The 26417-nt window shown below is 45.6% G+C and overlaps 1 protein-coding gene across 1 annotated transcript; it reads left to right on the top strand.

The window, feature by feature from the left end:
• Positions 1-5351: 5351 nt before the first annotated feature.
• On the top strand, positions 5352-26071 carry oprl1 (opiate receptor-like 1). Its single transcript, XM_055652651.1, has 4 exons — positions 5352-5665; positions 5806-6043; positions 24189-24544; positions 25273-26071. Exons 1-4 carry the CDS (start codon positions 5518-5520, stop codon positions 25791-25793), a joined length of 1263 nt encoding a protein of 420 aa, XP_055508626.1. The 5' UTR covers positions 5352-5517; the 3' UTR covers positions 25794-26071.
• The last annotated feature ends 346 nt before the right edge of the window (positions 26072-26417 follow it).

The raw sequence follows: 26417 nt of genomic DNA, 5'->3' as shown, positions 1-26417 counted from the left end.
ACCTGCACATCATTGGAGTGTGGGAGGAAACTGGAGCACCCGGAGAAAACCCACGGAGGTCACGAGGAGAATGTACAAACCCTGGGTATGGGCAGCACTCGTAAGACAGGATCGAACCCTGGTCTCTGGCACTGCAAATCTGCCACTGCTCCACCGGGCTGTCCTGAAATCACGTATAATATCATGAAGGTGAATAGATGGGATGAATGCGTGGAGTCTTTAACCCAGGGTAGGGGAATCAAGAACCAGAGGACATTGGTTTAAGGTGATGATACAGGGATAACGCATACAGGTATACAGGGATATACAGATGCTGGTTTACCAAGGAAAGACACAAAATGCGAAAGGAACTCAGCAGGTCAGGCAGCAGCATCCCCGGAGAACATGGAAAGGTGACGTTTTGGATCGGGACCCTTCGTCAAGATTATTATCTTGGTTTTAACCAAAAAAGATTTTGGGGTAAAGCTGAACCCAGAATCGAAACGTTTCTCTTAAAATATTTTCAGATCTTAATGGAATATTGGATGGGTGATTGGGATGGTGGAAGAAACATAGAAACATAGAAACATAGAAATTAGGTGCAGGAGTAGGCCATTCGGCCCTTCGAGCCTGCACCGCCATTCAATATGATCATGGCTGATCATCCAACTCAGTATCCCGTACCTGCCTTCTCTCCACACCCCCTGATCCCCTTAGCCACAAGGGCCACATCTAACTCCCTCTTAAATATAACCAATGAACTGGCCTCGACTACCCTCTGTGGCAGAGAGTTCCAGAGATTCACCACTCTCTCTGTGAAAAAAGTTCTTCTCATCTCGGTTTTAAAGGATTTCCCCTTTATCCTTAAGCTGTGACCCCTTGTCCTGGACTTCCCTAACATCGGGAACAATCTTCCTGCATCTAGCCTGTCCAACCCCTTAAGAATTTTGTAAGTTTCTATAAGATCCCCTCTCAATCTTCTAATAGATGGCCGAAGGTGAGACTCTCTTGGCACTACCATGAGAGATTAAATAACTACGCCAACCTCCTCCACGCCCTCATCTTCTTATAATAACGAGATGAGTTATCCAATGTTCTTGCAAAAAATCCTCGGGCAATTAATAAGGAGTGTGATTCAACATGTGTTCTAAAGCAAGGTAGAGATATTTGTCCCTTGTTGCAGGGAACTGAACATTGCTTTGAGGTTTAACAAGCCTTTTGATTTCGTACAAAATCTTCCGCCCGTGATCATCTTTTCAGAAGCAGCTCGGAAAGTGTATCACTATGGCAGCTGGTGAATCTCGATGGCTGTGCCCAAAGAGATTCTTTAATCCATTTAATTACTCTTTCAGCAAGCAGCGGGCTTACTGATTCAGCTCATAAAATAAAGAATGTTATTTTTAAATAAGCCTTTAAAGACTCCATTAAAAGTCTTTGTAAATATGAATGGGTTTTAAAGTTTGACTATAAACGGACAGGTAAAGGACAGCAGCATTTCATTTAATTTGTGTGTTGTATCAAAATTAAGTCAAAGATAGACACAAAAAGCTGGAGTAACGCAACGGGTCAGACAGCATCTCAGGAGGAAAGGTATGGGGGTGATGGTTCGAGTCGAGACCCTTCTTATAGAGATATAGCCAATGAGAGATGCTGAGATATAGCCAATGAGATGTGGCTCAGCATTTCAACTCCCCATCCCATTCCGAATCCGACCTTTCTGTCCTGGGCCTCCTCCATGGCCAGAGTGAGTCCCACCACAAATTGGAGGAGCAGCACCTCATATTTTGTTTGGGTAGTTTACACCCCAGCGGTATGAACATTGACTTCTCCAATTTCAGGTAGTCCTTACTTTCTCCCTCCTTCCCCTCCCCAGCTCCCCCACTGTCTCCGCCTCTTCCTTTCTTCTTCCCCACCTCCACATCAGTCTGAAGAAGGGTCTCGACCCGAAACGTCACCTATTCCTTCGTTCCATGGATGCAGCCTCTCCCGCTGAGTTTCTCCAGCATTTTTATCTACCTTCGAGAGATATGGACGGTGATGTAGAGAGATCTTCTTCTGTTTGCGTAGGGCATGCACAGCCTAAAGTTGCAAGACAACTTGTTATGATTTTCAGTTTGTGCACGCCAGGTTGATTGCATTCGTTGAAACAGGGTGGACCATGTGAAGGTTGCAATCTCCAGCCCCAATATAGAGAGAGATTCAGAACAAATGAATGAAAAATATGCAAAACAGTAATGATGATAGATGTGATGCAGTAAGATTATTCCCGATGTTGGGGAAGTCCAGAACAAGGGGCCACAGTTTAAGGATAAGGGGGAAATCTTTTAGGACCGAGATGAGAAAATCATTTTTCACACAGAGAGTGGTGAATCTGTGGAATTCTCAGCCACAGAAGGTAGTTGAGGCCACAGTTCGTTGGCTATATTTAAGAGGGAGTTAGATGTGGCCCTTGTGGCTAAAGGGATCAGGGGGTATGGAGAGAAGGCAGGGATGGGATACTGAGTTGGATGATCAGCCATGATCATATTGAATGGCGAATGGTGCAGGCTCGAAGGGCCGAATGGCCTCTGCTCCTGCACCTATTTTCTATGTTTCTATGTGATAGATGGAAGGTAGACAAAAATGCTGGAGAAACTCAGCGGGTGCGGCAGCATCTATGGAGCGAAGGAAATAGGCGACGTTTCGGGCCGAAACCCTTTCGGGTTTCGGCCCGAAACGTTGCCTATTTCCTGAAACGGTTCCTATTGGGGAGGGGGGGGGGGGGGGGGGGGGGGGGGGGAGAAGTCAATGTTCATACCGCTGGGGTGCAAACGGGCCCAAAGAATAATTAGAGAAGTCGATTTTAGCATCTGCAGCCAGTGTTAAAGGCATATCTCGGAGGAGGGAGAGCTGGGCAAGGGGAGGCTCAGAAAGCAAGGACTACCTGAACTTTTGGAGAGAGAGTCAATGTTCATATGGTACACCTGCACTGCTGGGTGCTAAACAGAAAACCCCAGCACAGCGGAATAATTAGAGAAGTCGATTTTCCAGCTCTCCCTCCTCCCATCAGGGAGGCGGTACCTCATGAGTTCCTTCTTAAACATGTACCAGCAGGATGAGGAAAAGCTTCTACAAACACAATCACAAGTCCAGGCGATAGATTTCTCTAGCCCTCCGCGCTAGGTGAAAACTATTTACAGACAATGTAAACTCGCCAGGGTTTTTTTTCTTTTGAAACTCAAACAAAACGTCTAAGGTGGGGTGGGGACCTGAATTCAATTAATCCAGTCTAAAGTGAAAAGGGTTCCAACTCGCCAGGGCGACATTGAAAACGTCACCCATCCTTTTTCTCTTTTTCTGCCTGACCCGCTGAGTTACTCCAGCACTTTGTGTCTTTCTTTGGTATAAACCAGCATCTGCAGTTAATTTTCACACTGTTTAAATGGTTTTTTTTAAGTAAGCTAATAGAAGCTGGAATTATGCAGAACAGTTCATTTATTATCTCCCCATCTAATTAAATCTGCGTTTTGTCATCGTTTTGGTATTAATGCTACCAAATTATTAATAGCAAAATCGTGTTTTTTGTTATGTTGAAGTTAATATCTGCATGGATAATTTGGAATAATGCGACTAGGAATTTTAGATCCTAATCTCAAAGGATGAGAGGGTATCTCATTGAAACATATACGATTATTAAGGGTTTGGACACTATAGAGGCAGGAAACATGTTCCCGATGTTGGGGGTGTCCAGAACCAGGGGCCACAGTTGAAGAATAAGGGGTAAGCCATTTAGAACGTAGACGAGGAAACACTTTTTCTCACAGAGAGCGGTGAGTCTGTGGAATTCTCAGCCTCAGAGGGCGGTGGAGGCCGGTTCTCTGGATACTTTCAAGAGGGAGCTAGATAGGGCTCTTGAAGATAGCGGAGTCAGGGGATATGGGGAGAAGGCAGGAACGGGGTACTGATTGGGGATGATCAGCCAGGGTCACAATGAATGGCGGTGCTGGCTCGAAGGGCCGAATGGCCTCCTCCTGCACCTGTTGTCTATTGTCTATTGTCTGATATCTCTCGTTTCCCTCTCCCCTGACTCTCAGCCTGAAGAAGGATCTCAACCCGAAACGTCACCCATTCTGAGATGCTGCCGGTCTCGCTGAGTTACTCCAGCAATTTATGTCACTCTTCGTAATGTCTTTGAAAGTAAGCTCACTGTAGATCTGCTCAGATGACTGTGAAGATTTTGCAACGCATTTCAGCAGCCTGTGGTGTGTTTAGGCGGAGTGCAATGAGGTGTGTCTGAGCCCCTTTAATCATGAGCAAAGTGGAGGCCATCTGCTCACACTCAGACTGTGTGACAACAGGCTGTCGACTCACACTCGGCTTTATGCTGGGACTGGCTGGCTGCGATGTGTGATCGACATATTGATCATGTCCATAGGTCTAGGTCCGTTATTGACACGTGATTGACTGATCTCTGAGGGGCGCCAGGGGTTATAAAACATAGAAACATAGGAAATAGGTGCAGGAGGAGGCCATTCGGCCCTTCGAGCCAGCACGCCATTCATTGTGATCATGGCTGATCGTCCCCAATCAATAACCCGTGCCTGCCTTCTCCCCATATCCCTTGACTCCACTAGCCCCTAGAGCTCTATCTAACTCTCTCTTAAATCCATCCAGTGACTTGGCCTCCACTGCCCCCTCTGTGGCAGGGAATCCCACAAATTCACAACTCTCTGGGTGAAAAACTTTTTCTCACCTCAGTCTTAAATGACCTCCCCTTTACTCTAAGACTGTGTGTGGCCCCTGGTTCTGGACTCGCCCAACATTGGGGACATTTTTCCTGCATCTAGCTTGTATAATTTATACATGTTTGTAGGTTCATTGGCTTGGTGTGTGTGTGTGTGTGTAAATTGTCCCTAGCGTGTGTGTGTGTGTGTGTGTGTGTGTGTGTGTGTAGGGCGGGGCATCGCTGGTCTGCGTGGACCCAGTGGGCTGAAGGACCTGTTCCCACTCTGTATCTCTGAACTAAACAAGACAAAAACGCGCGATTTGGCGCAAATATAGGGCGGAGCACATGATTCACCAGCGGGTTAATGCACGGAACAGCCTGTGTTGTGGGACTGACACACACACACACACACACACACACACACACTGCGTTGCAAATTGGTGTTTCTTCAATTTGTACTGAATAAAAAAGCTCTTGCAAAGATGTCGAGATTTGCAATCTGTTCCTAACGTGGATGGAAGGGTGGAGGGAGAATGGAAGTATAATTGCGAGCGGCTCGCGGGCTGTGGACAGAGTGAAGGGGGGGGGGGGGGGTGGGGAGGGAGAGAGAAAAAGCTGGAATTTATTAATTAAAAAAAAAAAGGTGAAGTGGGCGGATGCCGGGGGGTCAGTCAACCTGCAGCTGAGACGCCGCCCGCTGCAGCACCAGGTTGCAAGTCACAACTTCAACTACTCCAGCCCATCGGCGTTGTTGTTGTTGCAATTGCTGGGAACCTGCCCCGTGCGAAGAGACACATGTGCCTGGGAGAGATGATTTGCAATTCAATGCAATAATGTGTGTAGTCTTCACTTCCATCACACTGTACAAGGGCGTAACACAGCGCATGGGGAAAGGAGAAAAAGAAAATCAACGCCTGCCTGCCAGCCGCACTCACTTTGAAATTGCTTTGAGCTTTGAAACTGCACATATCTCGGCCACAGGTAACACGGTGTTTGAAATGTTGCAGTCGCCGTGATCGTTTGTTCGCTGTTTAAAAAGCAACTTATTTGTAAGCATGGATTTTTTTTAAATATAAAAGCGACATGACTACATGATATTGGTCTTTCTGATAATTTGACAGCAAACAGCAGCATGGATTTCGACTCGGTGTGCGGCTGGGGCAATCTTCACCACTTGAAATATTTCAACGATTCTTTCGATGAAAATGACACTCTTCTGCTTGAGCGCTGGTCCGACAATGCTACAGACTTCATGGTGGACTGGTCGGACGCGACTAAAATTGCCACCACTGTGATTTACCTCTTCATTTGCATCGTCGGGCTGGTGGGCAACTGCCTGGTCATGTATGTTATTGTCAGGTAAGCCATTTGAAATTTTTTTTTTTTAAATGCTTATTTTTTTCCCCCAAAGTGTTTATCTATTTTTTTTTTAAAACACCGTTTCTAAAGACTAGCAACTCAGTTGTTACGTATGATATGTGTTTGCACACTGCTCTCGGGCGCCCTCGAAAGGAATATCCAATCTATTAATTGCTAAGGTCCACAAAATTGCTGGAGAAACTCAGCGGGTGCAGCAGCATTCAGATTCAGATTCAATTTTAATTGTCATTGTCAGTGTACAGTACAGAGACAACGAAAAGCATCTATGGAGCGAAGGAAATAGGCAACGTTTCGGGTCGAAACCCTTCTTAGACTTCTTCTATTAATTGCTAACATTGTCAAAGCAAAGTACTGTAAAATTGATCAGATATTTTGCAAACGGCAGCAACTGTTTTTATTTTTCCATTGAATTCCGTTCACGATGATCATGTCGAATGGCGGTGCAGGCTCGAAGGGCCGAATGGCCTACTCCTGCACCCAATTTCTATGTTTCTATGTTTCTAAGATCAACTTTCCTTTGATCGATAAGCCCCTTCAGTTTTTCACCCAGCTGAGATTATTATATATCACCTCTAGTGTTTAAGAAGGAACTGCAGATGCTGGAAAATCGAAGGTAGACAAAAAAATGCTGGAGTAACTCAGCGGGTGCAGCAGCATCTATGGAGCGAAGGAAATAGGTAACGTTTCGGGCCGAAACCCTTTCGGGTTTCGACCCGAAACGTTGCCTATTTCCTGAAACGGTTCCTATTCGGCCCGAAAAACGTTGCCTATTTCCTTCGCTCCATAGATGCTGCTGCACTCGCTGAGTTTCACCAGCATTTTTGCCCACCTTATCACATCATAGAAACATAGACATAGAAGCATAGAAAATAGGTGCACCCTCACTCAATCTTCTAAATTCTAGCGAGTACAAGCCGAGTCTATCCAGTCTTTCTTCATATGAAAGTCCTGACATCCCAGGAATCAGATCTGGATCACCTAGATTAGTGGTTCCAATCCTTTTCCCCCCTTGGGATCTTTTAATTTTTCTGTGCCCCCCCCCCCGACATTATTAGCGGGAAAAAAGTACTTCAATATTATAATACCTTCCATAAAAATATCAATTAATTGCCCATTTATTCTATTCCACAAACATCAAAAATATTTTTGTGGGTTCAATCATTTATAATCATGCATTAAAAATATATTTCAACTACATGGATTTAAATGTATTAGAACTGAAATTTAGGGGGCAACAGGGTGGTAGCTCTGTGGCCCCCTTCATTGAACCTGTGGCCCCCTAAATCTCAAAAATTTTCTGTGCCCCCCCCCCCCCCCCCTGAGATTTGCCGTGGTTATGACCCCAGGTTAGGAATCACTGACCTAGATTGTTGCCTCCAATCCGATTCCCATCTACTATTTGTTGCTCTTTCGGAGTGTCCTGTTGCTATGCATCTTTTGTGGGCATTTGCGTGGGGGTTTTGTTTTTCCGATTGTATTAATTTATTTTTTCTCGTGGTGTTAATTGGTTCTTACAACTGAGAAGAGAAAATGTAGCCTTGGTCCAATAGAATGGTGATGAGGTTCATTCTCGGGGAATGGTGACTTTTTCCCCCCATTGTTTTCGGCAGAGGCATGAGATCTGTGATACATTCCGCTCCCCAGTGCAGCATTTAGGCCCCTCACTGCATTTCCTCTATCTCTGTGTATTGAATTACACCAGGAAAACATATCAAATTGGAATATGGCAAATTTTGTGATATGGAAAAGCGAGACACTTCAGTTTGCAACTAGATACATATCCATTTCAAGTTCAAGTGAGTTTATTGTTATGTGTCCCTGTATGGGACAATGAAATTCTTGCTTTGCTTAAGCACACAGAAAATAGTAGGCATTTACTACAAAACAGATAAATGTGTCCATATACTATGATATAAATATATACACACATGAATAAATTGCCTCTTTTGTGTTAAGAGAGGTATCCATTACATCTGAATTTGATAGACAATAGACAATACGTGCAGAAGTAGGCCATTCGGCCCTTCGAGCCAGCACCGCCATTCAATGTGATCATGGCTGATCATCCCCAATCAGTACCCCATTCCTGCCTTCTCCCCATATCCCCTGACTCCGCTATTTTTAAGAGCCCTATCTAGCTCTCTCTTGAAAGCATCCAGAGAACCTGCCTCCACCGCCCTCTGAGGCAGGTTCCACAGACTCACCATTCCCTGTGAGAAAAAGTGTTCCCTCGTCTCCATTCTAAATGGCTTACTCCTTATTCTTAAACTGTGTGGCCCCTGGTTCTGGACTCCCCCAACAAGTTTCCTGCCTCTAGTGTATCCAAGCTCTTAACAATTTTATATGTTTCAATGAGTTAACCTCTCATCCTTCTAAACTCCAGAGTGTACAAGCCCAGCTGCTCCATTCTCTCAGCGTATGACAGTCCCGCCATCCCGGGAATTAACCTGGTAAACCTACGCTGCACTCCCTCAATAGCAAATTGTCTGAATGTTTGAAGAAGGGCCTCAACCCCTAAACATCACCCATCCTTTCTCTCCAGAGATGCTGCCTGTCCCGCTGAGTTACTCCAGCATTTTGTGACTACCCTGGATTTAAACCAGCATCTGCAGTTCTTTCCTACATCTATTCATTAAATGTAACCAGTTATCTCGACGGGTTACATAATATGTAAAAGTTGATGGATATAGGGGTAATGGATCCATCAATATTCGTCAATGGCAACATTAAAGGATGGTGAATAACTTTAATGTTAAACTATTTCTTGCCTAATCCCATCATTAGTATGGCCTAACTGTTACAACATATCCATTTATTTTGATACCATCATTAGGGTGAGATATGCTCCACTTATTGCTGATAGATTCTATTTGATATTTTCTCCTGTACAATTTATTTGTGAAAATCACGGATTAACGTTCGAAATATCACCTGAATATCGCCTCACAATTCTTTGACCGTCAAATATTTAATCTCCCTGTGCATCCACCAGACTTTATCTTCTCATCCATTTTGAAGGATGAATCTAATATCTTTTTACGCTCGGGATGATGATCTTATATAAAATCATGAAGGGAATATAGATGAGGGTGAACGCACATAGACTTGCACCCAGGGAAAGGGAATCGAAAACCAGAGGACTTAGACAATAGGCAATAGGTGCAGGAGTAGGCCATTTGGCCCTTCGAGCCAGCATCGCCATTCAATGTGATCATGGCTGATCATCCCCAATCAGTGCCTCATTCCTGCCTTCTCCCCATATTTCCTGACTCCGCTATCTTTAAGAGCCCTATCTAGCTCTCTCTTGAAAGCATCCAGAGAACCTGAGGCAGAGAATTCCACAGACTCACCACTCTCTGTGAGAAAAAGTATTTCCTCGTCTCCGTTCTAAATGGCTTACCCCTTATTCCTAGGTTTAAGCTGAGAAAGGAAAGATTTAATAGGAGCCTGAGGGGCAAATGTTTCACCCAGAGGGGCAGTGGGTATCTGGGATGAGTTGCCAGAGGAGGTAGATGAGGCATTTAAAGTACATTTGGACAGGAACATGGAAAGGAAAGGTTTAGAGGGATAGGAGCCAAACGTGGGCAGGTGGGACTCGCATAGATGGGGCATGTTGGTCAGTGTGGGCAATGTGGGCTGAATGACCTGTTTCTGCGCTGGTAGACAAAAATGCTGGAGAAACTCAGCGGGTGAAGCAACATCTATGGAGCGAATGAATAGGCAACGTTTCTGGTCGAGACCCTTCTGCGCTAGGTGACTCTGTGACTCAAAGAACATCAAAACATTGTGGGAATAATGAAGAAGCTAATGGCAAAAAAAACATCTTTTCAATCTTTGCCTCTCAGTAAATCAACACTGTTTACTGAAGATAGACACAAAATGCTGGAGTAACAGCGGGACAGGCAGCATCTCTGGAGAGAAGGAATGGATGGGTGACGTTTCGGGTCGGGACCCTTCGTCTGACTGAAGGTCTGATCAGTCTGAAGAAGAGTCTCGACCAGAAACGTCACGCAGTCCTCCTCTCCAGAGATGCCGCCTGTCCCGCTGAGTTACTCCAGCATTTTGTGTCTGTTTTCGATTTAAAGCAGCATCTGCAGTTCTTTCCTACACTGTTTACTGAAGGTTCCCCTCTGCAGTTTGTATCCACTCTCCACAAGTGGGGACAGTTTCTTGAAGCAAATCCAAGTAACAAGTTGGGAACAGTTTCTCCTGAAGATTTTAACGTTCCTCTCCCAGTAGTCCCCCCCCCCCCCCCCAAAAAAATATCTCGCAAAACAGACCACATTGGCAGTCTAGAGTCCACTCAGTTAAACGCTGTATCCACTATCCAAACGTCTTTTAAGTAACAGGGGGACAGTTTCTTGCTGAAGAAAATCCCAGTAAGGTCTGCTTCAGGGGAAAACCCCCAGGCCCCCCACTCCCCCCCCCCCATTTCAGAGATGAAATATACGTGAATTGAATAAAAATCTCTGCCAACAGAACAGATTGAAGAATCTGGAGTCAATACATAAACCACCCACTAAACCCCCGACCCTGTCCCAGAGTCATGTCAGGTGAAAGCTTAAGTCTGTCTGAAAAAGACAAATGCCGAAAATATACGTGCCAATCTATACAGAACCTGCCATTGAGTTTGGCCCATATTCAGCTGGAACCTTCTTATCAACAGTTACCATGCCCTAAAGCCATCCCCATTTATTTTAATTCCCCGTCCTGCTCTATACTGAGCTTAACGTATTGCTGCGTAATTTGAAATTTACCTGTTATTTCCCAGATGAAAGAATTTGAGTCTTGAATTTGAATGAAAGAAAACTCAGAAAATATACAGAATCTATGCAGAACAGACCACATTGGAGTCATAGAGACATTCAGCGTGGAAGCTGGCCCTTCTGTCCAACATGCCCATGCCGACCAACGTGCCACATCTATACATCCCACCTGCCTGCGTTTGGCCCATATCCCTCTAAACCCGTCCTATCCAGTTACCTGTCCAAATCCTTTTTAACTGCTGTGATACTACCTGCCTCAACTCCAAACTCCGGCAACTTGTTACATATTAAAACGATAGTTGCCCCTCAGGTTTAGACAAAAGATAATAGACAATAGGTGCAGGAGGAGGCCATTCGACCCTTTGAGCTAGCACCGCCATTCAATGCGATCCCCCCCTTCACCTTAAACTATGTCCTCTAGCTTGTCATCTTAAGGGGTTGGACAGGCTAGATGCAGGAAGATTGCTCCCGATGTTGGGGAAGTCCAGGACAAGGGGTCACAGCTTAAGGATAAGGGGAAAATCCTTTAAAACCGAGATGAGAAGAACTTTTTTCACACAGAGAGTGGTGAATCTCTGGAACTCTCTGCCACAGAGGGTAGTTGAGGCCAGTTCATTGGCTATATTTAAGAGGGAGTTAGATGTGGCCCTTGTGGCTAAGGGGATCGGGGTATGGAGAGAAGGCAGGTACGGGATACTGAGTTGGATGATCAGCCATGATCATATTGAATGGCGGTGCAGGCTCGAAGGGCCGAATGGCCTACTCCTGCATCTATTGTCTATGTTTCTACGTTTCTATCCCCCCACTCTGGGTAAAAGACTGTGCATTTACCTTATCGATTCCTCTCATGATCTTCAAAAGAGAGAGAGAGAAAGTTAGATAAAGCTCTAAGGGCTAACGGAATCAAGGGATATGGGGAAAAAGCTGATTTTGGAAAGGAAAAAAAAAATCTAATAAATATTAGATTTATAAAATATAAAGACCAGCTCTGTCAGACGGAGGAGAGTATTGGCAGACGGAAACTGGCTGGCTCTGCGGTTAAGGAAGAAATGGAGGGCTTTAAGACCTTCCTGGTGTGGGATGGAGGTGTAGAGTGACTGGACATCCATAGTAAAGATGAGTCTGAAGAAGGGTCTCGACCCGAAATGTCACCCATTCCTTCTCTCCAGAGATGCTGCCTGTCCCACTGAGTTACTCCGCATTTTGCATCTACCTACTGACTTTGGATGATCAGCCATGATCATATTGAATGACGGGGCTGGCTCGATGGGCCGAATGGCCTAATTCTGCTCCCTATGATTTATGATCGATGATCTTTCTTCCTTTTATACCATTTCCTGTGGACGGAGCTGCCAGAGGAAGCAGTTGAGGCGGGTACTATCACAATGTTTAAGAAGCATTTAGACAGCTACGTGGATGGGACAGGTTTAGAGGAATATGAGCCAAACACAGGCAGGTGGGACTAGTGTAGATGGGGCATGTTGGTTTGTGTTGACAAGTTTCCACGCTGGGTGACTCAATGACTCCTCGTGACATGTTCTACTCTCCTTTCCACAGTCTCTCTATTCTATTTCCACGTTGATGCATCCATTTTTCCCAGAGACAGAATGTTTTCATATTTACAGAAATTGTCTGCACCACCTTCAGGAGTAAAATCAGGAGAGAGACTATCCCGTTAGCAATGTTCATCTCCTTAAGAGGCACCGTTGGATGATCAGCCATGATCACTTTGAATGGCGGTGCTGGCTCAAAGGGCCGAATGGCCTACTCCTGCACCTCTTGTCTATTGTCTAAGTCATAAAGGGATTTCTGCCCTTGTCCTCTGCATTATTCCACACAATATTTTAATGTTCTTCGAGTATTAAAAAAAATCTGCTGCGTGAGGTTTAAAATGTGTTTTCCGAGCCTTCAGAATTATATTTATTCACCTGGGAAATAGCAGTTAAAGGCCACAAACTATCTTCACAAACTATCTTCTCCTTCTCATCCTGACCCTCTCCCCCAATTCTTCACCGAGCCCCATCTCTCTTTCATCTCATCGTTGTGGTTTGTGGATGTCATCACATATTTGCCTGCTTGCACAGACAAACAAATAATATGGCAGAAAGATCAGTTGTCCAAAAAAATCCCTCCCTCCTTTCTGTAATCCGACTTGGCAGGAACGGGGTACTGATTGGGGATGATCAGCCATGATCACAGTGAATGGTGGTGCTGGCTCGAAGGGCTCGAAGGGCCAGGTGGCCGACTCCTGCTGCACCTATTGTCCATTGACCTTCCATCAGCTAGGGTACTGTCCGATTCATCTCTACCCCATTGCGGACATTGGACTTTGTCTGTGGAACTGATGCGCTACAATGCTGAGAACTATATTCTGTACTCTGTATCTTCCCCTTTGCTCCACCTATTGTACTTGGGTTGACTGTAGGACAGCACGGTGGCGCAGTGGTATAGTCTGCCTTGCAGTGCCAGAGACCCGGGTTCAATCCTGACTGCGGGTGCTGTCTGTACGGAGTTTGTACGTTCTCCCCGTGACCCCGTGGGTTTTCTCCGGGAGCTCCGGTTTCCTCCCACACTCCATAGACGTACAGGTTTGTAGGTTAATTGGCTTTGCTGAAAAAATTGTAAGAATTGTCCCCAGTGTGTGTTGGATAGTGCTAGTGTAAAGGGTAATCGCTGGTCAGCATGGACTCAGTGGGCTGAAGGGCCTGTTTTTTGGTTTTGAGATACAGCTCGGAAACAGGCCCTTTCGGCCCAACCGGGTCCGCGCTGGCCAGCGATCCCCGCACGTTAACACTATCCTACCCACCCACTAGGGACAATTTTTACATTTACACCAAGCCAATTCACCTACAAACCTGCACGTCTTTGGAGTGTGGGAGGAAAGCGAAGATCTCAGAGAGAACCCACGCAGGTCACGGGGAGAACGTACAAACTCCGTACAGACAGCGCCCGTAGTCAGGATGGAACCAAGGTCTCCGGCGCTGCATTCGCTGTAAGGCAGCAACTCTACCGCTGCGCCACCGTGCCGCCACTGTTTCTGCACTGTTTCTCTGAAGTCTAAAGGATAGTCTCCTCCCAGCCTGCATCTCAGCTAGCTGCCGTTCTCTACAGCCGTCTCCACCCGTAAAACAACAACTGCAAATGTCATCAGGACGATAACACACATTTTATCAGAACAGTAGGAAGGGTTTTTACATCTGGCACGGCAATTGTTCAAAACTCCAAGATTCAAGAGAGTTTATTGTCATGTGTCCCAGATAGGACAATGAAATTATTGCTTTGCTTCAGCACAACAGAATATAGTAGGCATAAATAAATACAGAACAGATCAGTGTGTCCATATACCATTGAATATATATATATACACACACACACATAAATAAACAGATAAAGTGTAATAAGGTACACAAAATTGCTGGAGAAACTCAGCGGGTGCTGCAGCATCTATGGAGCGAAGGAAATAGGCGATGTTTCGGGCCGAAACCCTTCATCAGACTGAGGGGGGGGGGGGGGGGGAGAAGGAAGGAAAAGAGGAGGAGGAGGACCCCGAGGGTGGGCGGATGGGAGGGTGGGAGGAGACAGCTAGAGGGTTAAGGAAGGGGAGGAGACAGCAAGGGCTAGCAAAATTGGGAGAATTCAATGTTAATGCCATCCGGACGCAAGGTCCCCAGGCGGAATATGAGGTGCTGTTCCTCCAATTTCCGCTGTTGCTCACTCTGGCAATGGAGGAGACCCAGGACACAGATAAAGTGTAATGTTCAGAGTTTTGTTTGAGTTGAGTTTAATGGCCTGATGGCTGTGGGGAAGCAGCTTTTCCTGAACCTGGATGTTACAGATTTCAGGCTCCTGTACCTTCTACCTGATGGCAGCAGAGAGATGGAGTGAGTTGCCAGGATGGTGTGGGTCCTTGATGATGCTGGCAGCCTTTTTGAGACAGCGACTGCGATAGATCCCCTCGATGGTGGGGAGGTCAGAGCCGATGATGGACTGGGCAGTGGTCACAACTTTTTGTAGTCTTTTCCGCTCCTGGGCGCCCAAGTTGCCGAACCAAGCCACGATGCAACCGGTCAGCATGCTCTCTACTGTGCACCTGTGGAAGTTCGAGAGAGTCCTCCTTGACAAACCGACTCTCCGTAATCTTCTCAGGAAGTAGAGTCGCTGATGTGCAATAACCCTGTTCCCTTGTCATCCAGCAGTGGTAACACTGACAGTGCCAAGTAATAATCTTGACCTTTCCTAAACTATTCCCATCCCAAGACTGCTTGCCAGGGATCGCCGGAGAAGAGATCCGACTGCCGGCCTGTGGCCTGTAACATTCTGAAGCTGCAATTTCCAATAGGAAAGTGCCAATTCGGGCACTCCAAACCGCGGAGTGTGTTTGACCGTCCCGACATCAGAGGTTTGAACATCCCAACGAGAGAGCCTGTACATCTGGCCATCGGTAGCGGTGACTACGGAGGGTCTGTGGCCCCGACCACGGGTGAACAAGGGCGGAGGACTGGCTGAACTTTGTTGCCTTCCACCACAGTGAAGAATGCTGTGTTGGATGTTGGTGTCGAATCGTATTGTGTATTGTGTGTTCTTTTTACGTGTATCGCTGCTGGCAAATTCATTTCACTGCACCTTCGGGTGCATGTGACGAATAAAATTGACTTTGACTTTGACGATGTGTTCTGTCCGTTTGATGCATGATCACTATCCCCAACATACAACATACCCATTACCTGCAAGGCTTTGTCCTCCTACCACTCCTCTCTTCCAGCCTTTTTCCACCCCAGTCCCCCACCCCACCTACAATCAATCTGAAGATGGGTCTCGACCCAAAAGGTCACCAATCCATCTTCCCCAGAGATGGTGCCTGAGCCATTGAGCTGCTCCAGCACCTGTGTACCCTTCTGTATAAACCAGAGTCGCATGGCAACCGGCTTTTGAATCTGATCAATAATATTTTAAACTGTGTCAGTCGTAACAAGAGCGCATTGATAGATCTGTTGATCCTGATGCTGCCAGACAGGGAAGATGCATTTAGATCAAGTCTCTCGGGTTCAGGATGCAAAACAATTATCTGCCCAAATCAATGAGGGTTTAGAACACGATTCAGATTTTCCACCTCGCGCAGCCTCGACAAAATCAAAGACCAGTCTCACCCCGGCCACTCCCTCTTCTCCCCGCTCCCATCAGGCAAGAGGTACAGAAGTGTGAAAACGCTCACCTCCAGATTCAGGGACAGTTTCTTCCCAGCTGTTATTGGGCATTTGAACCATCCTACCAACAACTGAAGAGTGGTCCTGAGCCCTGAGCTACTATCCAGGGGCCGAGGAACGTTTTTTTGAAAGTGGGGGGGGGGGGGGGGGGTTGAGCGATCACTGATCACCGGCATCGGAGATACCCGGTGAGGGAGCGAGGGGCACAATGATTATTTTTTGTTGTTGCTCCTCCTCCAAAAACTGGGGGAAAACAGGCCGTTCCCAACTCAAAAGAGGGGGATATATCCCCCATCCTCCCCCCCCCCCCACCCCGCTCTCTCTCTCTATGGGCCGACTGACTCTCTGTGTCTCTCACCCTCTCTCGGGGTCCACCTGCCCACCCACCCTCCCTCCCTTCTGCTCGACGGCTAATCACAGCGCTTTATTCACAGCCCCATATCTTGACTGTGAACCGCACTGTGATTGGCAGCTGAGCGGAGGGGAGGGAGTTTTTTTTGGGGGGGGGTCGTGGCTTTGCCCAAAGATCTTTGGTTTTGCCGCGCTCGTTCACTGTCCACTTGTTCTGAGATTCTGGGTGTCGGAGATCCTCAGAAGAAGAGAAAAATACGCCTGCGGGCCGGATAATTTTGGGTTATGAAGCCCGTGTCGCCAAAAAAGTAGAGGGGCTGCAGCCCCCCCCCCCCAGCCCCACGGTTCCGCGGCCTATGCTATTTACCTCATTGGAGTCCCTGGGAGTATCTTTGATCGGACATTACTAAACGTTATTCACATTAGTCCCTTTATCGTGTATCTGTACACTGTGAACGGCTCGATTGTAATCATGTGTTGTCTTTCTGCTGGCTGGTTAGCACGCAACAAAAGCTTTTCACTGTACCACAGAATATTTCCAGCATTTTCTATTTTCATTGCCTCATTCTGCCCTACAGTCGAGCCATTCCCATCCAGAACTATGGTTTCATCTGAATCTCACAGCCAATTCACCAATGTGACTGTTGCCAAACTCCAGTTGAGAAGCACGATCGGAAAATTGATTGGAAAGCTTGGCTTCTAGATCTGATGCATCTACATTCCAGCTGTCGTCCGGAAGAGTCCGCACATCGGCTGGATGAGGCATTGGTGAGGAGGCAAGCAGCATCTTTGGAGAGAAAGTCTCCAGGGATGCTGCCTGTCCCGCTGAGTTACTCCAACATTTTGTGTCTGCCTTCGATTTAAACCAGCATCTGCAGTTCTTTCCTACAGTTCTTTCCTACAGGTGATGAGAGGTTGGTTGGCAGATGGGTGGACAAAGGAGACAAGAGTTGAAAGGAGACAAAATGGTTTCAGATAAGGAGCGAAAAGCAGTGAAATGTAAAGCCAGAGGGAGGGGTGTGGATGAGGTGGGGAGGGGGGGTTGTGGAAACAGTGGTGAGACAGTGGGATAAATGGAAGAATGAATGTGCATTGTCACCTTGTCGTGGTGGAGAAGCTTGTGTGGTCCTGAGATCCTGAGAGCGATGCCGTCTGGAGCTAAGGTCGAGGGGGGAGGTCTCTGACAAAGACCAATCCAACCAAGACCTCAACGGTGGAACAGGCGGAGGACGATGGCTGACCTTAGTGGAGGAACATGTCACAACGGCTGGGAAGGCGGATGAAGGCTGCAGCAGGAAAGGGTCTCCGGTCGTCTTGGACTCCATGCCACTTGATCCTGACCCAGATCTGTCAAGGACCGTGTGGGGTGGCTGTCTGTGGACCAGTCTCCCCACGTTAAACAAAGTCATGCACAGGCCGGCGTCCTCCAACCCTGGAGACACCCATGGTTGGCCATGACCAAAGTGGGCCTAAGAAAAATGAATGTGCATGAGGATAGGGGAAGGGGGATGACTTAAAATTGGGGAACTCTATGTTCACACTGTTGGATTACAAACAGAATGTGGTACATGCCAAATGAAGCCATGCAGTAATTATAGTCTCGGCATAAAATAGACTCACCTGCGCCGACTTTGAAACAAAATAGAAAGTGACTGTCTCTATAAATGTCCCTTCTCTAATTCCTGTTAACAACCAATTGACTCTAATTTGCAATTAAAGCTCCACGTTTAATGCTGGCCTTAACGAGAACTGTTTTCTATTCCCTGTGGCACATAATTGCAGTCTAGGACGTATATGGATTTGACCTTGTGTGCGAAAACTTTTAATTCCCTGCAGCACGTAATCTAACACACACCCCTGTCTCGGAAAAACTCTTTCACCCAGAGAGTTGTGAATCTGTGGAATTCTCTGCCACAGAAGGCAGTGGAGGCCAATTCACTGGATGTTTTCAAGAGAGTGTTAGATTTAGCTCTTGGGGCTAATGGCATCAAGGGGTATGGGGAGAAAGCAGGAACGGGGCACTGATTTTGGATGATCAGCCATGATCATAATGAATGGCGGCGCTGGCTCGAAGGGCCAAATGTCCAATTCCTGCACCTAATTTCTATGTTTCTGTAAAATATTAAAATATTAAAAAAAAGTAATTTCCTCATTTCATGTTCTTGGCAAGAAATCTATCTACCTGTATTTGAAAGAAATTTTGGAGACAATGCACACCTGAATCTCATAAGATCATCTGATGGGAGCAGAATTAGGCCATTCAGCCCATCTAGCCTACTCCACCATTCAATCATAGCTAATCTATCCTTCCCTCTTAACCCCATTCTCCCCATAACACTTGACACCCGTACTAATCAAGTATCTATCTATCTATCTCTGCCTTAAAAATATCCATTGACTTGGCCTCCACAACCTTCTGTGGCAATGAATTCCACAGATGCACCACCCTCTGACAAAAATAAATTCCTCCTCATCTCTCTCCTAAAGGAATGTCCTTTAATTCTGAGGCTATGATCTGTGGTTCTAGTCTCTCCCACTAGGAGAAACATCCTCTCCACATCCACCCTATACAATTTGTAGTAGTTGATCTCGGATAAAGATTTCCATATTTATAGTTTGTAAAATGTCTCCTTCCTGAAGAGCTATGAATAAATTCACTAATAATTTCCGACTATTCTTATGGATGACATACCAACATACATCAGTATTATTTCAGGAAGGAGATATTCTGTTGCTTGCTACACACAATGAAACTTTCAATTTATTCCTTACAGACATTTACGATCTTCCTATAAAAATGAGGCTAATATAAAACTCCATGATTTACGACCAACATTCGAACAGTTTCCAACTTTATTGATAAAGAACTCTCAACAGTTATAAATGCGACATCATAAAAGTAAGAGATACTATAAAACTGAATACTTTAATATCTTAGTTAACTTTTACTGGGCAATATGCACGCTAAGGCAATACCTGTACTTGTTTTAATCTTACTCTGCTAATACTGATTATCTCAGTTGTATAAAACAACTAACATATAAAACATTGACTTTGCTGCTTTTATGTTGTAGACATTATTTGACATGTTATTGAGGATAAATTATCCTTGAGAATTGCCACTAAAAAAAATTGGGTAAAATTTGAAGGACTTTGTTGATGCTTTTATCTTGATGGCCATTTTGATTACATGCCTTATTGAAATGGGGACGTTAATGGCCTGAAGTATTCAACCTTTCAGGAGGAACTTCAAAGGTGGTTCTGGGCGATGAACTGGGGTGGAAGACGAGCCCCGAATGAGCCTGTCCCACTTATGGGCCTCTCCAGTCGAGTGCCAGGGACTAGTTTTAATGGAATTCACCTATGACACTTGGCGACAACCCACAACAGCAGAATTGTCACCACAGTCGCCGAAAATTTTTCGACAAGTTGAAAATTTTGCGGCAGTTGCCCAAAAAATTGCCTAAGTGGGACTGGCCCATAAAGCACAAAGTTCAAGTTCAAAGTTCAAGTTCAAAGTAACTTTATTGTCAATTCAATTATGCACCAGTACATAGAAAAACATAGAACATAGAAATTAGGTGCAGGAGTAGGCCATTCGGCCCTTCGAGCCTGCACCGCCATTCAATATGATCATGGCTGATCATCCAACTCAGTATCCCGTACCTGCCTTCTCTCCATACCCCCTGATCCCCTTAGCCACAAGGGCCTAGTAGTTACAGTAGTTACACATAGGATCAAAATTACGTTTCCCCATACTCCAAATGTGCAAGTAATATTAAAAAACACAGACAGACAACATACCAATAAAAATAGACAATAGACATATATTATTTAAAATATTAAAATATTCACAGTATGCCAAAATGTAGCAAAAACGTTGAGGTATTTTAAACAGGGTGCAACAATGAAAGGTGCAATATAGAAAAAGTGCAAATTTCGTACTGGAGACATTGAGCCAAAGTTATTTTCACAGTTTGCTGTCTTTGTTTGGGTACTGTTCATGGAAAGGGAATGGGAACAAGAGATATGGACGGCAGATAGACACTAAGGGTGGTGGGTATATGGAACGAGCTGCCTGAGGAGGTTTGTAGGAAGGAACTGCAGGTAGGCACAAAAAGCTGGAGTAACTCAGCGGGACAAGCAGCATCTCTGGAGAAATCTGAAGACTTGAAGTGTCACCCATTCCTTCTCTCCAGAGATGCTGCCTATCCCGCTGAGTTATTCCAGCATTTTCTGTCTTGGCCCGAGGAGGTAGTTGAGACGGGTGCTATAAACAAAGAGATATATGGACAGGTACGTGGATAGGAAAGGATTTGTGGGAAATGGGCCAAATATGGGCAAGTGGAACTAGTGTCGATGGCGCATCATGCTTTAGACATTTTCACCTTTATGTTCAACACCTTATTACAGTTATGTAGCAAATTTTAAATTGCTTCATTTGACCCTATCTACTCCAGGATCAAATGGAGCAATGAAAAAGACGAAGCTCGGGCAGCTTACAACCCAGCGGTATGAATATTGATTTCTCTAACTTCAACAGGCAGTAAGGAAAGCGAATGGTATGTTCGCTTTCATTGCAAAAGGATTTGAGTATAGGAGCAGGGAGGTTCTACTGCAGTTGTACAGGGTCTTGGTGCGACCACACCTGGAGTATTGCGTACAGTTTTGGTCTCCAAATCTGAGGAAGGACATTATTGCCATAGAGGGAGTGCAGAGACGGTTCACCAGACTGATTCCTGGGATGTCAGGACTGTCTTATGAAGAAAGACTGGATAGACTTGGTTTATACTCTCTAGAATTTAGGAGATTGAGAGGGGATCTTATAGAAACTTACAAAATTCTTAAGGTGTTGGACAGGCTAGATGCAGGAAGATTGTTCCCGATGTTAGCGAAGTCCAGGACAAGGGGTCACAGCTTAAGGATAAGGGGGAAATCCTTTAAAACCGAGATGAGAAGAACTTTTTTCACCCAGAGAGTGGTGAATCTGTGGAATTCTCTGCCACAGAGGGTAGTTGAGGCCAGTTCATTGGCTATATTTAAGAGGGAGTTAGATGTGGCCCTTGTGGCTAAGGGGATCAGGGGGTATGGAGAGAAGGCAGGTACGGGATACTGAGATGGATGATCAGCCATGATCATATTGAATGGCGGTGCAGGCTCGAAGAGCCGAATGGCGTACTCCTGCACCTAATTTCTATGTTTCCATGTTTCAAGTAACCCTTGCATCCCCCCTCTCTCTCTATCCCTCCCCTGGGTCTCTGGCGTTGTGAGGCAGAGGCTCTACCTGCTGTGCCGCCCATCCTGAAACCTCTCTGAAATGTTATCCGTATTACCATCCAAGGTAGACAAAAATGCTGGAGAAACTCAGCGGGTGAGGCAGCATCTATGGAGCGAAGGAGTAGGTGACGTTTCGGGTCGAGACCCGAAACGTCACCTATTCCTTCGCTCCATAGATGCTGCCTCACCCGCTGAGTTTCTCCAGCATTTTTGTCTACCTTGGACTTTTCCAGCATCTGCAGCTCTTTCTTAAACACATTACCTCCCACGTTTTTCCATTCAAACAGGAACATCCACCAAAGAATATGAAGGAAAGTTACAAGAAACCCTCCTCATGGGACAATGGAATGTTTTTATGTATGAGGCCACTATATAAATTATAACAATTTTAAATGAAATTTCTTTCTGAGAAAAGGATAAATGAGAAAATTAGTTTGGCAATTTGAAGAGTCTGCACTGGTGCAGAGGTAACTGAATGGATTTTCTTTTTGTGCTGTAACAACTTTGACTTTAACGTAGAAATATATAATTGAACACAATTATTCTTGAAAGCCGCCAGTTTGATCGCAGTATGGCGTGTTCATTCTTGTTTGTGTCAGGAGTGATTTAACAGAACAATTACGGTGTTGTTCACAGCAAAACATTGTACTGGATGCAGAAAGCCTCGCAAGGAACCAATATTTCAATAGAGTAAAAATTCATAAGTAACAGCCATTTCACCACAAATACAACTACGCTAGAGGGGTAATTTTCATCCATAATTGAGGGGGAAATGTTATATTGCTTCTGCAATAAGTGTTGTCAGAGTTTTTTATACCAGTGTCCCTGGTGCCCTGATGGTAAATCAAAAAATCAGCCTTTGGATTGTGTATATCTCAAAGCAATGTTTCATTATGTCGATGTGTTGTATGCATGATTCAACGATTTCTTGAAGTTGGGAAATTGCATACAAGAAAAGTCAAGTCAAGAGAGTTTTGTTGTCATGTGTCCCAGATGGGACAATGAAATGTTTAAGAAGGAACTGCAGATGCTGGGAAATCGAGGGTAGACAAAAATGCTGGAGAAACTCAGCGGGTGCAGCAGCATCTATGGAGCGAAGGAAATAGGCAACGATTCTTGATTAGTGCGGGTGTCAGGGGTTATGGGAAGAAGGCAGGAGAATGGGGTTAGGAGGGAGAGGTAGATCAGCCATGGTTGAATGGCGGAGTAGACATGATGGGCCGAATGGCCTAATTCTACTCCTATTCCTTATGACCTTATGACCAATCATGGCTGATCTATCTTTCCCTCTCAATCCCATTCTCCTGCCTTTTCCCCATAACCCCTGACACCCTTGCCAATCAAAATGTCCATTGACTTGGCCTCCGCTGCCGTCTATGGCAATGAATTCCACAGATTTACCTCTCTCCTGCTAAAGAGATACCTTCAAAAAATATTGTGAATGAATGTACGAATATGTTTATTGGCCCAGTAGGTTCCATACAAGGAATTTGCCTTGGTGCTCCGCTCGTAAATAGCAACACGACACACAGTAACAATTAAGAATGACACATAAAACATTAAACATTAATACTAAAACATTACAGTTTGAACATGTGAATGAAATAAAACACCAAAGCAAAAGGAGGCGGAGGAGATAGAAACATAGAAACATAGAAATTAGGTGCAGGAGTAGGCCATTCGGCCCTTTGAGACTGCACCGCCATTCAATATGATCATGGCTGATCATCCAACTCAGTATCCTGTACCTGCCTTCTCTCCATACCCCTTGATCCCCTTAGCCACAAGGGCCACATCTAACTCCCTCTTAAATATAGCCAATGAACTGGCCTCAACTACCTTCTGTGGCAGAGAGTTCCAGAGATTCACCACTCTCTGTGTGAAAAAAGTTCTTCTCATCTCGGTTTTAAAGGATTTCCCCTTATCCTTAAGCTGTGACCCCTTGTCCTGGACTTCCCCAACATCAGGAGCAATCTTCCTGCATCTAGCCTGTCCAACCCCTTAAGGATTTTGTAAGTTTCTATAAGATCCCCTCTCAATCTCCTAAATTCTAGAGAGTATAAACCAAGTCTATCCAGTCTTTCTTCATAAGACAGTCCTGTCATCCCAGGAATCAGTCTGGTGAACCTTCTCTGCACTCCCTCTATGGCAATAATGTCCTTCCTCAGATTTGGAGACCAAAACTGTACGCAATACTCCAGGTGTGGTCTCACCAAGACCCTGTACAACTGCAGTAGAACCTCCCTGCTCCTATACTCAAATCCTTTTGCAATGAAAGCTAACATACCATTCGCTTTCTTTACTGCCTGCTGCACCTGCATGCCTACCTTCAATGACTGGTGTACCATGACACCCAGGTCTCGCTGCATCTCCCCCTTTCCCAATCGGCCACCATTTAGATAATAGTCTGCTTTCCCGTTTTTGCCACCAAAATGGATAACCTCACATTTATCCACATTATACTGCAATATGCTGTTTAAGTTTCATATAAAACTCTCCCACTTTCATGAGGTTTGTTTCTTTCAGATACACCAAGATGAAGACGGCAACAAACATATATATCTTCAACCTTGCAGTCGCCGATGCGTTGGAGTTGATCACACTGCCTTTCCAAGCAACCGATGCCCTGCTTGGATTCTGGCCCTTTGGAAACGTACTCTGCAAACTGGCAATCTCGATCGATTATTACAACATGTTCACCAGCATCCTTACTCTGACGGTGATGAGCGTGGATCGGTACATTGCCGTCTGTCACCCGGTGAAGGCGCTAGACATGAGGACACCTTACAACGCCAAGGTTGTCAACGTGTGTATCTGGGTCCTTGCGTCGGTGATTGGGATACCTGCCATGGTCATGGGGTCGGCTGAGATGGAGAACAAGCGTAAGTGACAGCAGTATGAATGAATGAATGATGATGATAGAATGAATGAATGAATGATGATTGATTGAATGAATGAATGAATGCATGAATGTATGAGTGAATGTATGAATGAATGAATGAAATGAATGGATGAATGTATGAATGAATGAATGAATGAATGAATGAATGTATGAATGAATGAATGAATGGATGAATGGATGAATGAATGAATGAATGAATGAATGGATGAATGATGAATGAATGAATGAATGAATGAATGAATGAATGAATGAATGAATGAATGAATGAATGAATGAATGAATGAATGCATGAATGAATGAATGAATGATTGAATGAATGAAAGAAATAGCTTTATTGACCAAGTAATTCATATACAAGGAATGAACATAGCGGGTACGTCGGAGCTTGGGGACGTCTCTTAGCGGCGCGTAACGCTAACGGCAGGTACTCGGCAAGGCTCGCTAACGGCAGGTAAGCACGGGAAGACTCGTGAAGATTTTTCAACACGTTGACAAATGTCCACGATAGCCCCGAGTACCGACGAGTGGCCATTACCGTAAATCTCCGAGTTCGAATCAGGGCAAACTCGGGAGAGCTCTTGGAATGAACTCATACGGTGGGACAGGGCTTTTGGTATTTTGCTCGAGATTCCAGCATCTGCATTTCCTTGGGCCTCCATATTCAAGGTGTTTTAACGTGTTCCGTCTCGTTTCCCCCCCCTCTTTCAGAAATCGAATGCCTTTTGGTTCACCCTCAACCCCACACCTACTGGAAGCCGACCATCGAGATCGCGGTGTTCCTGTTCTCCTTTGTCATCCCGGTGTGTGTCATCACCGTGTGCTACACCTTGATGCTGAGGCGGCTGCGGAGGGTCCGGGTTCTTTCCGGCTCGAAGGAGAAGGACAGGAACTTGCGTCGGATCACCAGGATGGTCCTGGTGGTGGTGGCCGTATTTGTGGTCTGCTGGACCCCGGTCCACGTCCTGGTGCTGGTGCAAGTGGTCTGCAACCGTGAGATCTTGACCATTATGCCCAGCTGGCATTTCTGTGTCGCCCTGGGCTACGCCAACAGCAGCCTCAACCCCGTACTCTACGCCTTCCTGGACGAAAACTTCAAGCGGTGCTTCAAGGAGTTTTGCTTCCCCTCCAATCTCAAATCCGAGTTTAAGACATCGAACGGGATGAGGAGCATCACGAGAGGTATTGCTCTCTCCTGCAAGAACACGGACGGCATCGAAAATCCTGCATGACTAGAAATGGGGGCGGCCTCAGCTTCTGGCCCGCAGGAGAACAAGATTCACTCAAATGTGGAGACATCTCAAACTGTAGGCCTTTGAAACACAAATACCCCCTACTGCAATTTCACAAGGATCAAAAGAACCACAAATCCATCTCCAACGCATCAAGGATCGGTTATTTAAAGAAAAATACTATTGAAAAGCCATCACAAAATCTTGTGCGTCATCTGTAGAAAAGCTAAACTATTGTTTCGTTTAGAGATACGGTGCGGAAACAGGCCCTTCGGCCCACCGAGTCGCACTGCACCAACGAGTCTGTACACACACACACACACCGTATACACACACAACGTCACACACACACACACACACTCACACACACACACACACACACACACACACACACACACACACACACACACACACACACACACATACACACACACACACACACACACACTAGGGACAATTTACAATTATGCCAAGCCAATTAGCCTACAAACCTGTACGTCTTTGGAGCGAGGGAGGAAACTGAAGATCTCGGAGAAAAACCCACGCAGGTCACGGGTATAATGTACAAACTCCGTACAGACGGCGCCCATAGTCGGGATCGAACCCGGGTCTCAGGTGCTGCAA

This window comes from Leucoraja erinacea, chromosome 21 (genome assembly GCF_028641065.1).
Source record: "Leucoraja erinacea ecotype New England chromosome 21, Leri_hhj_1, whole genome shotgun sequence".
Lineage (NCBI taxonomy): Eukaryota > Metazoa > Chordata > Chondrichthyes > Rajiformes > Rajidae > Leucoraja > Leucoraja erinaceus.
This window is presented reverse-complemented; position numbering and strand designations above follow the sequence as displayed.

Coding starts and splice junctions, on each gene's coding strand:
- oprl1 (XM_055652651.1), top strand. CDS start 5,518: ATGTGTGTAGTCTTCACTTCCATCACACTGTACAAGGGCGTAACACAG. Junction 5,666..5,805: donor TGCACATATCTCGGCCACAG/GTAACACGGTGT, acceptor ATAATTTGACAG/CAAACAGCAGCATGGATTTC. Junction 24,545..25,272: donor GGCTGAGATGGAGAACAAGC/GTAAGTGACAGC, acceptor CCCCTCTTTCAG/AAATCGAATGCCTTTTGGTT.